At 47.7% G+C, this 19,605-nt stretch overlaps 2 protein-coding genes across 2 annotated transcripts in view; one reads left to right on the top strand and one right to left on the bottom strand.

Annotated features, from left to right (window-relative positions):
• The window catches only part of PRKAR1B (protein kinase, cAMP-dependent, regulatory, type I, beta), a 97,601-nt gene extending 92,051 nt beyond the window's left edge, over nucleotides 1-5,550 (bottom strand). Inside the window, exons 1-2 of the mRNA XM_012729215.1 lie at nucleotides 5,455-5,550; nucleotides 4,364-4,558 (exon numbers count right to left, since the gene is read on the bottom strand). Coding sequence (XP_012584669.1) covers nucleotides 4,364-4,540 — 177 coding nt within the window. The 5' untranslated portion in view covers nucleotides 4,541-4,558; nucleotides 5,455-5,550. The remainder of the gene's footprint in view (nucleotides 1-4,363; nucleotides 4,559-5,454) is intronic.
• A 13,769-nt stretch (nucleotides 5,551-19,319) lies between these two features.
• The window catches only part of DNAAF5 (dynein, axonemal, assembly factor 5), a 37,284-nt gene continuing 36,998 nt past the window's right edge, over nucleotides 19,320-19,605 (top strand). The window contains exon 1 of the mRNA XM_012728892.1: nucleotides 19,320-19,560. Within this exon, the coding sequence (XP_012584346.1) occupies nucleotides 19,320-19,560 (241 nt within the window). The remainder of the gene's footprint in view (nucleotides 19,561-19,605) is intronic.

Consider the following 19,605-nt stretch of genomic DNA (forward strand, 5'->3'; position numbering starts at 1 on the left):
TGAAAAAAACATTAAAAATTCACTAGATGGATGCAAAAGCAGAATGGAAATGACACGGGGAAAGAGCTAGTGATCTTGAACACCAGTCAACAGATCAACAAAAATTATTTAATCAGAAGGACAGAAAGGAAAAGATTGAAAAAAAAATTTAACAGAGCCTCATGGAAAAATATCAAGAGATTTAACATTTGTGTCACTGGAATCCCAGAAAAAGAGAACAAAGAGACTGTATAGGGAAAAAAATCTGAATTTACTGAAAGATATAAATTTGCAGATTCAAGGTCAGCAAACAGGATAAACTCAAAAGCATCTGCACTCAGATGCGTAATCAAAAGCTGAAAGTCATGAACGCTGTCAGAAAAAATACATAAAATGTTTGAACAGGGATACAAAAGGCTAAATTCATCACCAGACACCCTTGCAGTCAAAAGGCAGTGGTGAAAGCACATTTAAAATGTTAAAAGAGAATAGCTGCCAACCAGAATTCTATGTCAAGCAAAAATTTCCTTCAGAAATGAAAGCAACATAAAGGTATTCTCAGATTAAGGAAAATGAACAGATGGGCTCTGAGAGTCTGAGAGCAATCCCAGAGAGAAACTGCATCCAGGAACTAGGAGAGCAGTGGCGTGATAAACACCTGATACCTTGTGGACAGTTTCCCCTCCGATGTCATCAGGGGTACTAAAACCAGAAGTGATAACATAATGAGGGTGAGAGGTACTACTGTGTCCATAGATGAAAATACATGACAACAGTAACAGGGCAGGACAAACTTGCTTTCCATTCTATGCTCTTTAAGGAGGCTTGAATTATTTGCTTTATGTATATATTGCTTTTTCAGTTGTTTTTTTTTTTTTTTTAAGTGTTCTGGATTCTCCCCAGTGGCACAATGGGTTAAAGTGCAACACTATGAAGCTAGCTAGCCACAGCCACTTCAGTACGAGTTCCATCCCCAGCCAGTGGGGTGACCTACATGGCGTGGCAGACCTCTCCTGTCTTGCCCGCTGCTCCCCTCAGCGGTGTACTTCATCAATCTGCCTGATCTGCTCCCCAGTCTCTGGTGAATCCTCTCACCATTCCCACACCTCTGGCCTGTACTCCAATTCTGTATGCATAAATAAATAATAAATTTTTAAAAAGTGTTCTGTTTGATTTTCTAATTAAAATGAACCAGAAACTCAGCTTCTGCCCATGGCACTCACCAGTTTCAGGGTTTTGTTTGAATGACGTGGCCACTCCCCCTCTCCTCTTGAATCCTCCCTGGTCAGCCCATCCAGGCAGCACTTGGGAGGACTGGGTCATCCCATGGGTCCGTGAGTAGGAGACCAAACTAGAGGGGTTATACAACTGCTGAGCACTTTATCAAGGCTTCCTGCTTTGGACAAGTTGAGAAAGTTCCTTCCCCTGGCTTCTGCACACTGTCCCCACAAAGCGGGCCTCACAGGAGAGGGGATACTCTCCCTCCACTGGGCTCAGCCTTCCTGGAGCCATGTGGCCAATATTACACAGCACTCAGTCATGGGTCAAGCAAATGTAGTGGGGAGTGAGGTTCCACGGGGCTTTAGGACTGGCAGGTACTTCATATGTGGAGGATCTCAGATTTATTTAAGAATCCACCAGAAGCCAAGGGAAGGTCTCCCCAGTGAAGTGCAACCACATATAGTAGCATGCATACAATTTCAGAGATTCACAAAAAACCTGTACAGATTAGCTGTCACAGAAAAAAAGAAACAAAAATAGCCTGTAGTCTTGCCCCTAGATGTGTCTATTGTCAATACTGCGGTGTGCACCCGTCAGACTCTGCCTTTGCACATGGATGATTGCTGGCATTATCTTTGACAAAAATGGAATTGTGCCATCCATGGTCTTTGGGAAACTGCTGTTTTTATTTAGCAATGACTTACTGTCAGTGGGAAGCCAAACTACAACCACCTTGCCCATTACCTATGAAGGCAACTGTGGGGGGGTGAAGAACGTCCATCAAAATAGGTCAGTTGGCGCCCTAACCCCCAGGATCTCAGGATGTGGCTTATCTGGAAACAGGGTCTTTGCAGATGGAATCCAGTCAAAATAAGGTCATGAGAGTGGACACTAATCCAGTATGACTGTGTCCTGATAAAAGGGAGACCCCATGTAAGGACAAGGCCGAGAGAGAGAGATGTGTCTACAAGCCCAAGATAGTCCTGACCTAGGCTCTGTCACCTGACTGTGGCCACATCACCTATCTCTCTGATCCTTAATTTACACCTGGCAACTCCCAGGACAAGAATGATCGCTAACCCTTCAAACCGCTGTCTTCACCCTGCTCTCTATCCCAAGCTCCAAACTCCAGGCCTTCTTGACGAATCAAATCTTACACATCAAACCAAAGTTTTCCCATCCAGCCCTGCCATTTGGAAGGATCCGCACTGGGGCTTAGACCAAACTCAGGAGGCACGCTTCATGTCTGTCCCCCACTGGCACATCCAATCCTCCAGCAAGATCAGGAATGCCCCACCAAAGCCAATGGCCATAGTAACCATGTCACTCCATCCCTATCCCCTGCCACCCCCCCCCCCCCCCGCCCCGGCCAGGGACAAAGCAACCCTTCTCCAGACAAGTTTAACAACCAAAAATGACACCCCCCACCCCCCACCCTTTCTGAACATCCCCTAGGGGCAAAAGTCCCCAGCTGAGAGCAACTTCCTGTTCTCACCCTGCTGCTATAGTTAAGGTCTAGGTTGGACAGGTTACCTAAGCTTCCAGTGGGGTCCCTGCCCTTGGTTCTGACTCTAGCCCACCTGGGACCACCTGGCTGGGACTCACCTAAGAACAAATCAAGTGAGTAATCCCAGTTCTAATGGAGGCATGGTTTGAGGTGGGCAAGGCTGTTCTGTCCCCCCCCCCCCGAGCCTAGCTCATCAAATGAGCAGGACACAAGCACCCCAACAACCCTCATTATATGCACGTGTGTGCGGAGATAGGACTCCTCTCCTGAACGTAATCTCAAAAGTAACCGAAGAAATATGGACCAAGGTCACATGACCATTCCTACCTAGTAACTTAAAAACTGCTTCGAAAGTTGACGGGGTACGTAAGCCATCCTATGTTCTGCTGCTGAGAACATATCTTGAGGCCACCATTTGGGGAGCTTTTTCACAACACCAACAAGACGCTCTGACCCAGCAGTCCATTTGGAATTCAGCAATTCCATTTCTGGAAAAGCTATACTAAACCAACACCTGGGGTGGGGGTGTGGGGGGAATCTATGTGCAAATATGTTAAGAGTGCTAGGTTACATGTTACATACTGAATATCCTCAAAGAAAAAAACTGGCAACCACTTTATAGTTTAGTTATGAGAGACAGGTTGAGAAGACTTTAATGTAGCATCACCACAGAAGTGAAGACTATAAGGAATATAAAAGAAATGAAAAATACAAAACTGCCTCTATACCATGTTACAACTGTTTTAAAAACACAATGCGGAAAAATAGGGAGGAAATGAATTTTAAAAAGCATAGTAATAGAAAAACAAGAGACTACAAGTGATTTTTATTTCTTCTAAACTTTTCAAATTTTCTTCAAAAGGTAGACATTACTTATAAATTTCTTTTAATGAGTTGTTTCCAAGGAAGAAATGAATCTACTCCTTTGGGTTAAGACCCCTATCAAAGTGACCACAGCTAGCTGGGCCTCAGGTCCAGAGGGGCTCACACACACCCCATGTCCACGCCCCCAATATGGGGATAGGGACAGTTAGCTTGTGATAAAAAGGACAGAGGAAGGCCCGAGTGATGCCCAGGAGCCCCAATGAGACTGAGAGAAGGGGGCCTGTGTTAAGGGTTTGCCCAGCTTGCTCTCGGCTGCCAACCTCCTACAAGATGCACTATGAAGGGGGTGAGGGGTGAGAAGGTGTGGATATCTGCCCTCAGAAGGAGGGAGGGCATCAGATATACTTCTGCCCTCCCCTCAGTCCCTTGCACAATCCCCTTGAGAGGATTTTCCTGCCAAGTCTCAGAAACAGAGATCAAAGTGGCTTCCAACCTCAAATGCCCCTTGTCACATAGCTACCAGAACTACTCTTTTGTTCCAAGTACCCATGGCCTCTACAACCAGACCCAGTCCCCTATCCCAGAAAATTAAGAGAGCCCCATAAACTACTGTCACAGCAGCTGTTCCTAACACTCATTCCTTGAGACCACCCAGGAGAAAGGGAACACTGGGGCCAGTGGGGGTAACCTGGGCTGCATCTGGGATGTCAAGCCCGCTCAGTTTCTCCCTCCACCTCATATTCATGAAGAGTCTCAGATGACAGGCACAAGTGGGACCGAGATTTTGGCTGGGACCCCTGACCCAACACCTGCCAGGGAGGGTGCACTGACCTTCTCCAGCTTTTCGAAGTACTCTCGGAGGAACTTCATGGGGCGGTCTGGCTTGGCGATGCAGAGATGCACGATGCAGTCCTTGAGGACCTGCTGGACGCTATGTTTCTGCACATACAGCTCACACCCCTTCAGACTCTCGTCCTCTTCCAGCTGGTGAGAGGATGGGGAAGCCATGGCCACCAGTCCTGGTTCCTGCAATTAAACACAAACGACTGCCTGGCTGGGCTGGGGGACCATGAGTGGCCTCCCTGCCCCCAAATACACCCCTTACACACAGCACAAGGTTTAGCGACCTGGTCGACTCCAACGAGGCATGTGACAAGACTGCACAGGGGCACGGGGTTTCATTTTGCACTTGTCAAGGAGCTCTCATGTTGAGGGGCTAAATGAGTTGTTAACATACACCTGCAGTCTTTCCTCTAAAGGGACACTGGTAGGCACGTGAGGGCCGAGGGCTGGTGCTGCAGACCCTCTGTCTCTCGCCTGCTGGGCGACATGGGGACAGTTCAGGTCCAGCTGGCTTTGTGGTCTCCATTTCACCCTCCCTTCCCCCTCTGTGAGGACAACTATATGAAAGGCAAAGGAGTCACCACCCCTGGCCCCAGCTGGAGATCCCCCCCACTCGGGGACCAAAGAGATGGAGAGATGCTGCTATAGGGTGGCTTGGCCTGTTTCGCAGGAAAATAAAGAAAACGGGGGAAACCATTGAAATCGAGCAGAGGGGCCTTCTGGAGGACGGAACCGTGGAGAACAATGGCAGGGCCGCGTCCCCGGCTCTGCTCCCCGGGCTAACTTACAATGCGGTCATTATCGGAGCCGGCCCCGCAGGGCGCCAGGCCCGAGGACCGGCCCGGGACCGCCTGGAGACCTAGCCTGGAACGAGCCCCGGGACCCAGCCTCTGGTTCCGGACTCCGGGAGGCCCAGGCTGGCCTCCGAGTCCGGACGCCGCGGGGACCCTCCCCAGCCCAGCCCAAGGAGCGGGAACTCCCCAAAGGCCCGCATTTCTGCGGGGCTTCCCAGTGGGCCACGGCTCATTCCGGAACTAGCCGGGGATCCCGCGCGGACCCCAGTCCAGCCCCGTGCGTACCTGTTTGCGCGGCGCCCGAGGCAGAGACAGCTGCGTGGGGACGCGGCGACGCGGGGACGTTGGGCAAGCGGGTCCCGCACTGCAGCGGCGCCGCCTTCAGCGCCCGCCCCCGCGCTGCACGGCCACCCCCACTCGACCCTCTCTCCCGCGCCCCACTCCCACCTTCCACCCGCACTGACCCGCCTCTCCCCCACTCCTCACGCTCCATTCAACCCCCACCGTCATTCCTACACCACCCCGCCCCCATCCCCCCCCCCCACCCCTACATCTCATCCCCACTTCTACCCACCCCCCTTCCACCTCTCACCTCTCATTCCTCCCACACTCTGGCTTCCGTCCCATTTCCCCTCCCCCTCAGCTCTCCCTTACCCCTAGTCCACACCTGTTTCCCCTCCCATTCCTCCTCCTCCTCTTCCTCCTCCCAGGCCTACTCTCTGGCCCCCTCCCCCTCATAACTCGAGCCCTCCCCAACCCCCATTACAAGCCCGAATAGGCCTATTGAACACCCATAAATCATCTCCCATCACCACCCCCCACCCCACACCCTGAAAGTGCCCACCTTGACTGACTGCAGCCCACAGGTCCCGGACCTGCTCACACCTGATATGTCACATCTGCACAGTTCTGGGAGTCACCACAATTCTCCAGGGTCTGTCTGACCCAAGGCAGAGGGGTGGCCAGGTGGCCCCAGGCTACACCAGGGAGAAGCAACTGTATTCATTTTCTTGGTTTAGGGCTCAGGTGCATCTGTTACAAGGCAGGGAGAGGGGCTCCCCAGAACTGGAAACCTGCCTGTTCTAAAGAGGTTCTGCCATCCGCCACATCACCACAAAACATATAAGACCCTTAATGGAAAGGCGCTTTAATGCAGTGAGTGTGCAATACAGCAAACATAAAGAATATAGTTTCCAAATCAAACACCCAAAGTTACCCATCCCCTCGTGGGTAAAAGTCCACCCAAAAGGGATTGGCGCAAAGCGAAGCCTGAAAGCCCACTGCAAGCCTAAAGCACCTTCCAGTGGGGACCCAGAGAAAAGGGTCAGAAATGGCCAGACAAGGCTGAGAGGAAAAGAGCAAAATCAATTTAAACGCTGCCATAGTGAATCTCCCCATGGGTCTCTCACTCACATCTGTTACAACCAGTCCGGGACCAAGAAGAGAAGTTTCCTTTTGCCCACCATTGTGGTTTGCCCCCAATCTACCAGGATGGTAGCAGAAACTTCATCTAGTGGGGCAAAGACTTGTGCTCATCTGTCCATGCACTCCTGTTCGTGCTCCCCTGTGCTCCTACTTACTGCTCACCTGCCCTACTCACCCGCCACATAAGCATGGGACAGGATCAGGCTTGCACCTCAGCAGGACTCACCTGGTGTGACTTTTTCCTGCCCCTGCCAGAGTGAAGGTAAATTAAAGATGGAGTCAAACTAAGAGCTCCTTTCTACTTGCCCCCTGTTCTCACCCTGTGTCGACACATTCATTCTCTCCTAGCTGTAACTATCAGAAGAGGCTCATTTTCAGGAATGTGATTCCAGGTTCACCTGAAGCAAAAATCCATCCCACAACCAATTGCAACCTTTGATTCTTTGGCCGCAGACACCTTTCTCCTTTGAGTCTTCCTCCCTCCATCTCTCACTTCTCCTCTTCCTCCAGCTTCTTCAGTGGCCACCAGGATGGCCAGGAAGAAAAAGGATGACAAAGGTCAAGGTTCACCTGAAAGATGAAGGGTAGCAAGCGCTGTCTTGCATGACAAGGGCTTCCCAGGGTCAGGGGACAGATGTCAGCAGGGTACACAATGCCATGACCCTTTGCAGCTGTGACTTCTATGGTCCCAGTCTCAACTTCAGACTCTGTCAGACCATTGAGGTCCCTGCTTCAGGGACTTGCCCACCTCCAGGGGCCACAGGGCAGCTGCCCCAGAAAACTTGACCCCAACTCCTTCCAGTAGCAGTGTAGGGCATGACGCCAGTTGCCCCAGCCTGCAGACAAGCCTCCTCATCTCTCTGGCTGACCCCTCATGTTGATGGGGTGTACTAGATGAGGGGTTCAGTGAGTGAGTGGGCCCGTTGGGGTCTCTGAGAAAAGTTTCAACACAGTTTACATGCAGCAGCACCGGGCAAGTTTATTAAGGAAAAAGACACAAACAGGCAAAGGTTGCATTATAAAGGGCAGGTTTATTAGGAAAAAAGAGAAAAGAGGCTCCTGTACAGACACAGAGGGCAGAGGGCTGTTTCCCCAGAGTCAGGGGTATCTTTATATAGTATCCTTTGGGGAGATTCATTCTTTTGTGGCATTTTCAATCAATCTATTCAAGTTATTGTGAAATCTGTCACTTGAAAGTTCTGATTGGGTAAATCTTTAAGGACTGGTGTTTCCTTGTAACAATCCACAGTTCCCATATCGGCACCTCCAGTTTGTGCCTAAAGACTTCCTGAGGCAGTTTTGACATAGACAGTCTGATGAGGGCAATCATTTCTAACTACCTCTTGTTTCTGGCCTTGTGAAGCTTCCATCTTAAATTTTCTACTTTATGCGTGAGTGGAGGGGAAAAGCCTCCCAAATGTTTTGCCAGATCACTGCTCCATCCCAAAGATAAAACCAACACAGAGAGGCAGCCATAGGCCCAGCATTACAAAGTGAGGGAGCCAGGGGCCCGGCGAACCTGCTAATAGTGTGGCCTGTATCCAAACTTTCCAACTGGCTCAACTAATATAAGCCTTTGATTTCATACACGGTTGGTGCTGTGCTTTTTGTTGGTTGCAACTGAGAAGCAACCCAGTGAATACACCCGCTAATATACATAATCCCCCTGCACAGATAACCCCATAAAAAAGTCTTTTGATGAGGAGGGGTTGGTAGGTGGGCTGCAACTTAGGAGAGCTAAGTGCCTTTATGTGAATCGTGAATTCAGAGCTGGGTGTTAAATCCATGTGGGCCACAGTGTTGAATTACATGGATTGGTACCCTGCTGGACAGTTTAAAATTGTGGTTCTCAGAGGGTGTCCAAGCAGCCATGTCCTACTGAAAATATACAACCAGTGATCACGTCACCTGTACACAGTAAATTGTGCTTGTCTGAGAATGTCCCCTTCACACACTGAGAAGAACCACCTACGGAATAAAGGTATTCATATCCCCCAGCTCCAGGAGTCCTTACGTTACCCCAGGACCTCTAAAAGATCCAACTTCGAAGTTACATTCTTTTCCCAACCATCAGCCATCCCAAACTCTACACTCTGTAACTCCAATTCATCCACCAAGATTCAGCTTAAATGTGACTTCTGAGGACGCCCTCCTGGGCCACTGCATCTCCTTGTGAGGCACTCCCTGTCGTCCTCTGCAGCTCTCACCATGGCGTGACGGCAAAACAGGAGAGGCTGTTGAGCTTGGCGTGTCAACGAACCAACAGGCGTGGGTAGTGTTTGTCTTATCCTTTATGCATTCCGCTTGACAAGGGAGAGAAAACATTTTCCGGGGGACAGGAAGGAAGCTTACTGGTCCCACCCTGGCTCTGGAGTGGCTGTGGAGCTTTGTGGTTTGTGAGAACTGCAGCAGATTTCCTGGTGTCATCCTGACCTGCCCTCCACAACAGCCATACCTGGGTGTGCACAAGGTGGTGTGGGGGTGGCTGGAGGGGAGGCGACAGGCCTGGTTGAGACAGGTGAGAACTGAGGGCAAGAGGCTGAGAATGGAGAATCCAGGAACTCAACAGCATGATGATGACTCCAGGGACATCTCCTCCTCATGAACTCACCTGGTTCCTCTCTCCAGGTCCATCTCCTCCTCATGAACTTGGGCAGCCATGCCAGGGACCCTATAGGGATTCAAAAGCTGAGGCCACCAGGAGAGCAAGGTGAACTGAGAAGACCAGGAGGAGAGCAGAAGAGCCACAAAGTGGCTGCCAGGAGCCTCTGAAAAAGTTCCTGAGTGAGAACCACCAACACACCCCCCACCAGGAGGTATCAGGAAGCCTTTATAACAACAGCTTTCTCTAATAGTTGACTTTTAGATTCTTCACTGTGTAGGTCTGGGGTGTGAAATTTCACACAAATTTTGCCACAAAATGTCAATGAAGTCTGCTGTAGGCATTTCTCCCTAGTATGGTCTTGGGGGTGTAGCAGGCGAAGCATGAGCTGAGGGTGGCCCTAGGTGGCAAGCCAAAAAGAAAACCAGGCCTCAAAGGCTACCAACAACCATGTGTGATCAGAAACACATGCTCCCTGGCCATCCTCAGGTGAGAATCCAACCCCGCCTCCTCAGGTTGCCACCTCCTCCATACCTGCCTGGATTTCTGACCCACAGACACTGGGGGTGAATCACTGTGTGTTGTTTTAAGTTACTCAATTTGCAGTAATTCCTTCCATAGCAGTTGATAACGTGCGCAAAGGGAGAGTAAAAGGAGGGTTGGTGCAAGACAAGAACAAGAGTGCTATGGACTAAATGTTTATGTTTCCCCCAAAAGGGGAGGCAGGGCTTTCGGGATGCTTAAGTTACAGGGTGGAACCCTCATGAAGGGATTAGTGCCCTTATAGAGAGTCTCCAAAGAGCCACCTTGCCCTTCTACTGCGTGAGGACACACAAGATGGTGCTTCTATAAACCAGGAATTGAGCACTCACACAATACCAGATCAGCTGGCACCTTGATCTTGGATTCCCAACCTCCAAATCTAAGAAATGAGTATCCATTGTTAAAGTCACCTAAGCCTTGTTATTTCGGTATAGCAGCCTAAACAGACTAAGACAACAGAAAGCATGAAATATTGAGCAATGCCATAAATAAAGTATATTATAAGGATAAAAGAATGAATCTATGAATTTGGTATATAAATGTACAAACATTAAGATGTCAGAAGAGAGCCCTCCCTGTTGGCACAGTGGGTTAAAGCGCAGCACTATGAAGCTATCTGCAGCCATTGCAGCACGAGTTCGATCCCTGGCTAGAAAGGTGACCCACATGGCATGCCAGACCTCTCCTGGCCCACCTGCTGCTCCCCTCAGCAGTGTATTTCAGTCCGTCTACCTGTTCTGCTCCCCACTCTGTCTCTGGTGAGTCCTCTAACCCCCTGTGCCTCTGGCCACTGATTCTCCACATGGAATAAACAGAAGACTCCCCTAGGATGCAGAGTGACTGAGAGAGGGAGAACCAAGCCAAAGACAAATGAAAAAGTGAGGATTAGCCCACCAGGTGCCCAGCTACCCACCCTGTTAAGCTCCCAGAATACTGAGGAAGAAATCCTTGCCCTGCCCAGACTTCTCTAAACAACAGGTCTTAGAGGCACTGACTTTAGGGCTCCTCAGCAGTGACCTCCCACATCTCCAGCTCCCAGTACTCTCCCTAGGCTAGATGGGAAGGCCACAAGGCTTTGCCAATTTCTCTCTCTCGTTCCATGCTATGAGGATGTGAGGCGGAGATGAGGCCCCGGCCACTTGAGAGGCCACTGGCTGGAAGCCAGTAAGTTTGAAGTGAGCAGTTCCCCTGCATTAGATTAACTGGAACCTGCCTCAGGATGACCGAGCCAGATACACACTATCCCTGCAGTGCCCACATCTTTGAGGGTTTTCTTTGTGTGAAAGCACCAGCTTCTGTCCAATTATCCAAGCCAGAAGCCCGGGAGTCCTCAACAGCTCCCTGCCTCTATCGTTGACAAGTTTTGCCATGTTATCTCGAAACTGCTCACACCCTCTCCCTTCCCCAAGAGAACCATGTCTCCTTGCCCAGATGACACCCGTCCCCTGTGCCAAATCTCTTCACTCTTTAGATCCCACTTCCAGCTTCTCCTGAGAATCTGCCATCACTCACATCATGACTGTGTCTTTGTGTTGCCTGAGTGACCATCTCCCCCCCGACCATCAGCTCTGGGAAGGGGGAGCTGCCTCTGCTGGAAGTTACTACTCTGTCCCAAGGCGCCCAGAAATGTCACACACCAGACATATTTGCTGGATGATGTAGTGAACAAATGAACCAAGTGTTATTTGCGAAATCAGTATATTACTCAGTTTGTCAAATGACACACTTTAAAGTATATGTAGCCAGGACACTGAATAAGTGAGAATGACTTGGGATAGACTTCCTGGAATAGTCTTGGGACTCACTTTTCCCTCTCTGTGTTCTTTATTCAGTGGAGGAAGTGCTTGTTCTGCCCCTAGATATATATTTGGACAGCTCTGTCACATTTTGGCACACATGTAAAGAGTTTCAAAGCTCTACAGTTAAAATATAAAGTACAAGGCACAAAATGACATAAAAATAAACTATTATATTATTTTTTAAAATACATAAACCAGTGTCATTTGAGTCATGAATAACTAGCATTATGAAATAATAAGCTCCAAACTTTTTTTGTGAGGTCCTTCTGGGCAGACTGGGGAAGGAGAGAGATCTATTTGCTTTCTCTCCTTCTTGCTCTCCCATCCACTATTCTCCTGAATTGGAACCATCTCTGGCAGCTAGAATTCCCAGAAATCACACCCCAGGCTACTGTGCAACGTCACAGAACTCATATGATTGAAATAATATATGATCTTTTATCTACCTTCTTTAACTTTGCATAATGGTTTCTAGGTGCATCTCTATTTCAGTGGCAGTACTTCCTTCCGTTTAAGGGCAAATACCATCCCATTGTATCATAGGCCACATACTGTCCATTCATCTGTTGATGGACACTTGGGTTGTCAATGTCTTCGGCTATGGTAAATAATGCTGCTGTGACCATGGTCAAGTCCTTGCTTTCATTTCTTTTAGCTGTATGTCCAAATCTAGATTTGCTGGATCAAGTGGGAATTCCATTTTTAATTTAGTAACACTGTATTATTTCCCAACATGACCACACCATTTTATATTCCTACAAGCAATGCACTGATTTTCTCCACATCCTTGTCAACACTTGTTAGCTCCTCCTTGTTTATAATAGCCACCAGAGGGGCTGTGATTGCCAGAACTCTTCAGCAGTAGGCATGGAAATAGCTGGGCATCAATTCTGCCACATTCGAACGGTCTGCAAGTTACAACAAGGCCAGTTCAAATTCAACACCAGGAGATAGAGACAGTATGTGCAGGGATGGAGAGAAATGTCGGTGGCTATCTTTGGACGCTATCTGTCTACATTTGCTACAATATGTTATGGAATATTTGTAGATATAGAAGTTCCCTTCTATTTCTAATTTATTTTTATATTTATTGCAAACAGGTGTCGATTCATCAAATGCTTTAACAACTACTAAGATCATCACAATTTCTCTCCCTTTTATTTTAATGTAGCAAATTATCTTTTTGTTGTTAAATTAATTTCATTCCCGGAATAAACTCAATCTGGTCACAATGTATCATCCCTTCATTTCCAGATAATATGCTAATATTTTGTTTAGGATTTTTTTTTTTCCATGAAAGAAGTGGCCCTGTCATGTTCCTTTCAGTAGTGTCCTTATCATCTTTTGGGATTAGGGACAGGATGGTGGCCTAATGAGTTGGGAAGTAGCTCCTATTCCTGTTTTCACAAAGAGGCTATTTAAGGTTGGAGTGGTTTCTTTAGTAAGTGCCAGTAAAGTCATCCATCAACAGCTATCACTGTGGGAAGTTTTTAAGTGAGAAATTCAATTTCCTTAATAGGCATCAGCTTCTTCTATTTCTGCTTGTGAAAGTTAATTATTTTCCCTAGGTTTCTCTATTTTCAGAAACTTTTTTGGCATAAAGCACTTCACATTATTCTTCAGTATCTTGTCTGTTCAGAACCTGTAGTGGTATTTCTTTTCACTCCTTATGTAGTTTGTGTTTTCTTCCTTATTGGTCTTGACAACAAGGGGGTTTTCAATTTTATTAGTTTTTTAAAGAAATTTATTTCTTTATGCATACAAGAACTGCGGTGTAGGTCAGAGGAACAGGGTGGGGCAGGGTGAGAAGATTCATCAGAGACAGCATGGGGAGCAGAACAGACTGACTGACTGAAATACACTACTGAGAAGAGCATCAGGCGACAGGAGAGGTCTGCTATGCCATGTGGGTTACATCCCTGGCCAGGGATCGGGGATCAAACTCGTAATGATGCCTACAGAACTGGGGTATAGGCCAGAGGGTATAGGCAGGGGTGGTGAGAGGATTCACCAGAGACAGAGTAGAGAGCAGAACAGGTAGACTGACGAAATACATGCTGAGGGGAGCAGCAGGTGACACAGGAGAGGTCTGCCGCCCATGTGGGTCACCTAGGGAGGTGGGGATCGAGCTCCCAGTACTCGATATTCGTGCACCTAGCTGCCCCTAGCTTTGCAGAGCTGCGCTTTAACCTGTTGCACCATCAGGGAGTCCCATAATTCTTTTTATATTGTTTCTCATCTAAGAACCTATCTTTCATAGGCCTGTTTGATTTATCTTAATATACTGGTCCTTCTGTTCTACTGCCGCTAGTTCTGTGCTCCAACTTATTTCTGTTCAACTTGGCAGTGTTCTGCAGAAAAGAGATCCCTTTCACATATTCATGTGGCCACACCCAGCGCCATCCCTAAACCATGAAGACCACTAATCTTCTCCATCGCTGTTATTTCATGAATGTTGTATGGATGGAATTTTGCTATAGGTATCCTATGATTGCATTTCCTTACTCAGTAATAATCCATGGCCCATATTGGTAGTTTGTTCCTTTTTATTTCTGGGAACTGCTTTTTCATTTCCATGATTGAAAATGTCCCTGTTGCCTGTTAGTAATGTGTAGTTTGATTCCATGTTCGAGCACAGGCCCTATATGACTTCAATTATTTTACATCTGTAGAGGCTTGTTGTATAGCCCACAAAAATGGTCTATCTTGGAATATGTTTCACATAACCTTGAGCAGAATATGAATTCTGCTCTTGGCGGCTGGAGTGTTCTATAAATGAACAGAAGTCCAGTTCGTTGATGGTGCTCTTCTTGCTGAAGGGCTGTCTGGTAGTCGATAACTGCTGAGGGGTAGAAACTAAAGTCCTCAACTATAATGGTGGGTTTATCTTTCTCCCTTCAGTTCTCGTAGTTTTTACATTATATATTTGAAAGACCATCGTTTGGGGCATATACATGTGAGATTGCTATAGATCATTCTAATGAATTGACCCTCTCATTACTATGTCTCTTCCCTCTGAAATCAAATTTCCTTTGCTCTTGTTCTGATATTAATATAATCACTCTGCTTTTTAAAAAGCAATGTTTATGTGATATAGCTTTCCCCCCGTTAATTCGCAGTTTACCTATGTCATTATGTTTGAAGTGACCTTCAACGTAGAGTAGGCAACACACAGCCGGGTTACTTTTTAAATTCACTCTACCAGTGTGTCTTCAAACCACTGTATTTAGGCCTTATTAGGGCTTAAGTCTGTCATTGTATTGCTTGTTCCCTCTTTTATGGCTTACTGTGGGAATTCCACTAATGTTTTTGAGTATATCACTGTTTCCTTAGTGGCTGCTCTACCCATCACCAGATAGGGAACTTACCAAACTTTCCAGCCTACTGGTATCCACATTTTACCTCCACCAGCACAGTACAGACGACTTCTACCCTTCTCATTCTTTTTTACCTTCTCTATCCCCAAAGGGTACTTTGCTGGGAGAAGATTCAGTTGATTGTTCTTTTCCTACAATACTCAGGAAAAAAAAAAAATTCTCCAGTCTCTGTGACTTCAGCTGAGAAGTCTGCTGTCATCTAAATTAGTATTCCTCTCTAGGCAATGCACTGTGCTATTTTTGATAGTTTTTCCTCTGTCTTGAGTTTTAAGAAGTTTAAATAAGTATCTTAGTGTGGAATTTTAGAGAGCTTCTTCTATTTAGGGATTGCTTTGCTTTTCATACTTGTGCATTTGTGTCTTTCACCAAATTTAGGAAATTTTCAGCCACTCTTGCTTCAAATGTTTTCCCAGTCCCACACGCTTCCTTGTTCTGGGGTTCTGGTGGCAAGAACTGTTGCCCTCCAGACCTGAGGCTCTGTTCACTTTTTTCTGTCTATTTTTTTCTCTGTAAGCTTTGAGAAATTCTACTCCTCTTTAAGTTCCTGCTTTTCTTCTGTCACTTCCCCTTTATGTTGTGTCATCCAGTGATGAACATAATGTTATTTTGGTTATTGTATTTTTCAGTTCTATAATTTCCTGTTGGTTGTTTTTATAACTTCTATTTCTAGGCTGATTTTCTATCTTTCCATTAGTTTCAAAAGAATTTACATTTTTTAAAAAGATTTATTTATTTATGCATGCAGAACTGGGTACAAGCCAGAGGTGCAGGAGATGAGAGGATTCACCAGAGTGGGCGCAGAACAGGCAGATGGACTGAAATATACTGCTGAGGGGAGCAGCGGACAGGACAGGAGAGGTCTGCTGCGCCATGTGGGTCAGCTCCCTGGCCAGGATTGAACTCGTGCTGCAGTGGCTGCAGATAGCTTCATAGTGCTAACCCACTGCACCACCAGGAGGGCCCTAAAGAACTGACATTTTAAAGCATCTTTATGATTGCTTTAAAATCCTTGCCAGCTCACAGGGGTGATTTGGTGATGGGAAATCCAGGGGAATTACAACTGAGATGAAAAAATGCACAAAGTGATGTAAAAATAAACAATTATATATATTAAAAAATCATTGACAGATAATTCCAAATTTGATTCATCTTGGAATTTGTGACAATGATCTTTTCACCTTCAAACGAGGGCTTTCCTGGTTCCAGACAAGTGATTTTTGAATGTATACTGGGCATTCTGGTTAAGAAACTCCTGATATTTTTAAATCTTTCATTTTAGCAGTAAGTCATCCCATTTAGTTTTTTTTTGCATGTAGGTACCAGCCTACTTTTACAGCCTGCAGTTCCAGGGGGCTTTACTTTCCTAGCCTCATGAAGCCCTCCTGGTGTGTTTTGCTCTCCTGGTACAGTTGGGGCTATCATTCAATACCTGTCGATGCTGCCTGAAGGGTCATAAAGTATGGTCTATGGGCTGTCTGGTGTCAATACTGCTACTTGGCATCGGGGTGAGGGTAGGGGGATAGGATAGCACCTCCCAGTCCTTGTGTCACAGGTGTGAAGACAGAAGATACCAGGTTCCCCTGATGCTGCCTTTATAGAAAAGACTGCTCACCTGCGCACAGTAGTCATGTGACAGGGGCCAGGTTGGCATGTAGGGCTCTGGTGCTTTTGTAGTAGGCAGACTATGGGGTGAGAGCATGGTGCCCACCAGCTCTCTGTAGGGCCACCTATTTTTCATACCTCTGAGTGGAGGTAGGTGGCTTTTCTTGCAGTATTTCTTGCCTGTGCTCAGGGTCTCCAGGTTAAAGCTGGATGGGTCAATTCAAATCAAAAGATAGGAGGGGAGGTTGATAAGCTTCACAACAGTTTTATAAGAGGTATTCAAGGGGTCAGCTGTGGGAAGCAGAGGACACTGGGGGATTCATATCAGGAACTTACACTTACTTGTGACTCTTCAGGCTGTTATATAGTGCATGCACTCAAGAGTGTGGTTAGTGTCAGTTCAAGGTTTTGCAGGTCAACTGGTCACACAAAATGGGTAACTGAACCAGCAGCATTATAGAGTAGCTTAGCCACTCGCCACAACCTGGCTGCATCCAGGGTTGCAGGCCTCTTGACACTTATTCTGGAAATATGTGAGAAAATGAAAATATAGGGAATTACCACACTGCCAATGACCATGGCCCCTAACTAGTCTCTTCTTCCTTCCAGCTCAAAGTCTTTGCCCCGGTCTGTTGAATTCTTTGCAAAGAATGTGAGTGTACTGAGAGGGAGGAGGAGGAGGAAAAAGTGAGTTTGCACCAACTTTTCCTAGAGCAGGAAGTTCCACTATCCTAATCTCAGCACTCATTATTTCTCATCTTGACCATGACCCTGGCCTTCAGAATGGCCTCACCCATTTTCCACCATGACTCACTTTGACCTGCTCTTCAACAATAGCTAAAGTTGTCTTTTAAAAATGCAACACTGATGGTGCCAGCTCTCCCACCTTAAATCCTTCCTGGGTCCCTGTTGTTTAGAGATCCCCCACCCCACTCTGGTCTGGCCCCACCCACCTCCCCCATTCTTCTTGTTCCCTGGACTGCAGCCACAGAGAGTTTGTCTTGTTACCAGGAACAGCATCTGACCCCTCCCTGTATTAGCTTCCTGTGGCTGCCTAAACAAAGAAGCATTGACTGGGCAGATTAAACAACAGAAATTCACTCTCTTACAGTCCTGGCGGCCTGAAGTCCAAGATTAGTGTTAGCAGGATGGTTCCTTTTGAGGCTGTCAGAGCTAGTCTGCTCCACGCCTCTCTCCTTGGTCTGCAGACAGCCATCCTCATATTTCCATTGGTTCTCCCATGTGCCCTATCTCCAAACTTCCCTGATACAAGGATACCACTCACATTGGACAGGAGCCACCCTAATGACCTTTTTAAAAACTGCATTACCTTGGGTCTCCCTGGTGGTGCAAGGGGTTAAAGTAAAGCACTATGAAGCTGTCCATAGCCACTGCAGCACGAGTTAGATCCCCAGCCAAGGAGGTGACCACATGGTGCAGACTGCTGCTGTCATACTCGCTGCTCCAATCAGCAGTGTATTTCAGTCAATCTGCCTGTTCTGCTCTCCACTCTGTCTCTGGTAAGTCCTCTCACCCCCCTGCACTTCTGGCCTGTACCCAGTTCTTGAATGCATAAATAAATCTTTTTTTTTTAATTTTAAAACTACATTATCTCTGTAAAGGTGTTATCTCTAAATAAGGTCACATTTGAAGAAGGCTTTAAAACATGAACTCTAAGGGGGACACAATTCAACCTGTATCACTCCCACTTCAGTCCCCTGCCAATGTATTACTCTCTTTGAGACCCCTTTCACCTTATCAACTGTTACTCATCCCTCTCATTCCAATGCAACTTCCTCAGGAATCTTACCTGTCTAGATCCAGTTCCTCTACCATTCATTCCCTCAAGACTTGTAATTATACACTTAATAACACATTCATTTCATTAACAGTCCTATCCTCTCTCATGAGACTGTGAACCTTATGACAGCAGGGACTAAGCAGTATTTGCTGTGGTCCTATTCCAGGTGGCTTTAGACAGTTAGTGCCCTACTTGAGCCTGCAGGCAGGAAGAATGGATGGGGTGGGGTGGTTGTCATGTACATTCATAAAGCATAACAATCATCTATTGCCAACACTTCACCAAACAAATGTCAACAAAGAAAGAAGAGTCAAATTTGATGTCTAAAAAATCAAGGGGCATGTTGATTTTGAAAACTCACTGGGTGCATTATCAGAGACAGGAAATGTCCAACAGACCAGACTCGGGGACCCCAGTTGCAAGTGGGTTCTAGCCCACTCATGGTCTAGCCTAAGCATCTACAGGCTCTAACTAAATAGTGGCTTTTCCCAATCCCTACCTGGGCAGCCCCGCATCATGGCCAACTGTTCTGAACAAACCTCTGTATGCCAGGACCACAGTGGCGACCTCATGCGCTAGAACCGGCAAGCACCGTCCTCAAATGACGCCGAAGTGCAGGAACGTGCATCTGTCAAGAGGAATCACCCACCCAGGCATCCACTCCCTCTCATATCCCTTCGGCCCCGAGGTCTCCGGGAGACGGGCTTAGGGCTAACCAGCGCTGGACCTTCCCCAGGATGTCTCCATCCTATCAAGAACAGTTCCACCGCTCCCCAGGCGGGGCAGTCCGCCCACCAGATTCCGCCCCGCATCTCCTCCGCCCCACCTTTTTCGCGCACTTCGCCCCGCCCACTTGCCCCGCCCCTTTACGTAGACCCACCGACGCCCCAGTCAAGGATCCAATAAAGATGTATTCCGAGCCGGCCGGAAGGCGAGCCGTAATCCGCGTCGCGGCGTCGTAAAAGTGCCAGTTTCCCCTAGCGACGGGCAACGCGGGGAAGATGGCGGCGCTGGTGGCGGCTGAGGCCGCAGCGTCCCCGACGCCCCCCGGCCCAACCGAAGTGCCTGAGACTGCCGACGCGGCGGAGCTAAGCCGTGTGCTGAGTCGCCTGCTGCCCGGGCTGGAGGCCGACAGCAAGCTGGGCCGGCGGCGCGCGTTAGAAGCGCTGCAGCGCGCATTGGAGTCCTCGGTGTCCGAGGCACCCGAAACCGACCCTGCCGCAGCTGCAGCTGCCTTTCAGGGTCCGTGGGCGCGTCTGCTGTTGCCGCGCCTGCTACGTTGCCTGA

The sequence above is a fragment of the Condylura cristata genome, unplaced genomic scaffold (assembly GCF_000260355.1).
Source record: "Condylura cristata isolate star-nosed mole 26May11 unplaced genomic scaffold, ConCri1.0 scaffold00024, whole genome shotgun sequence".
NCBI classification, from domain to species: domain Eukaryota; kingdom Metazoa; phylum Chordata; class Mammalia; order Eulipotyphla; family Talpidae; genus Condylura; species Condylura cristata.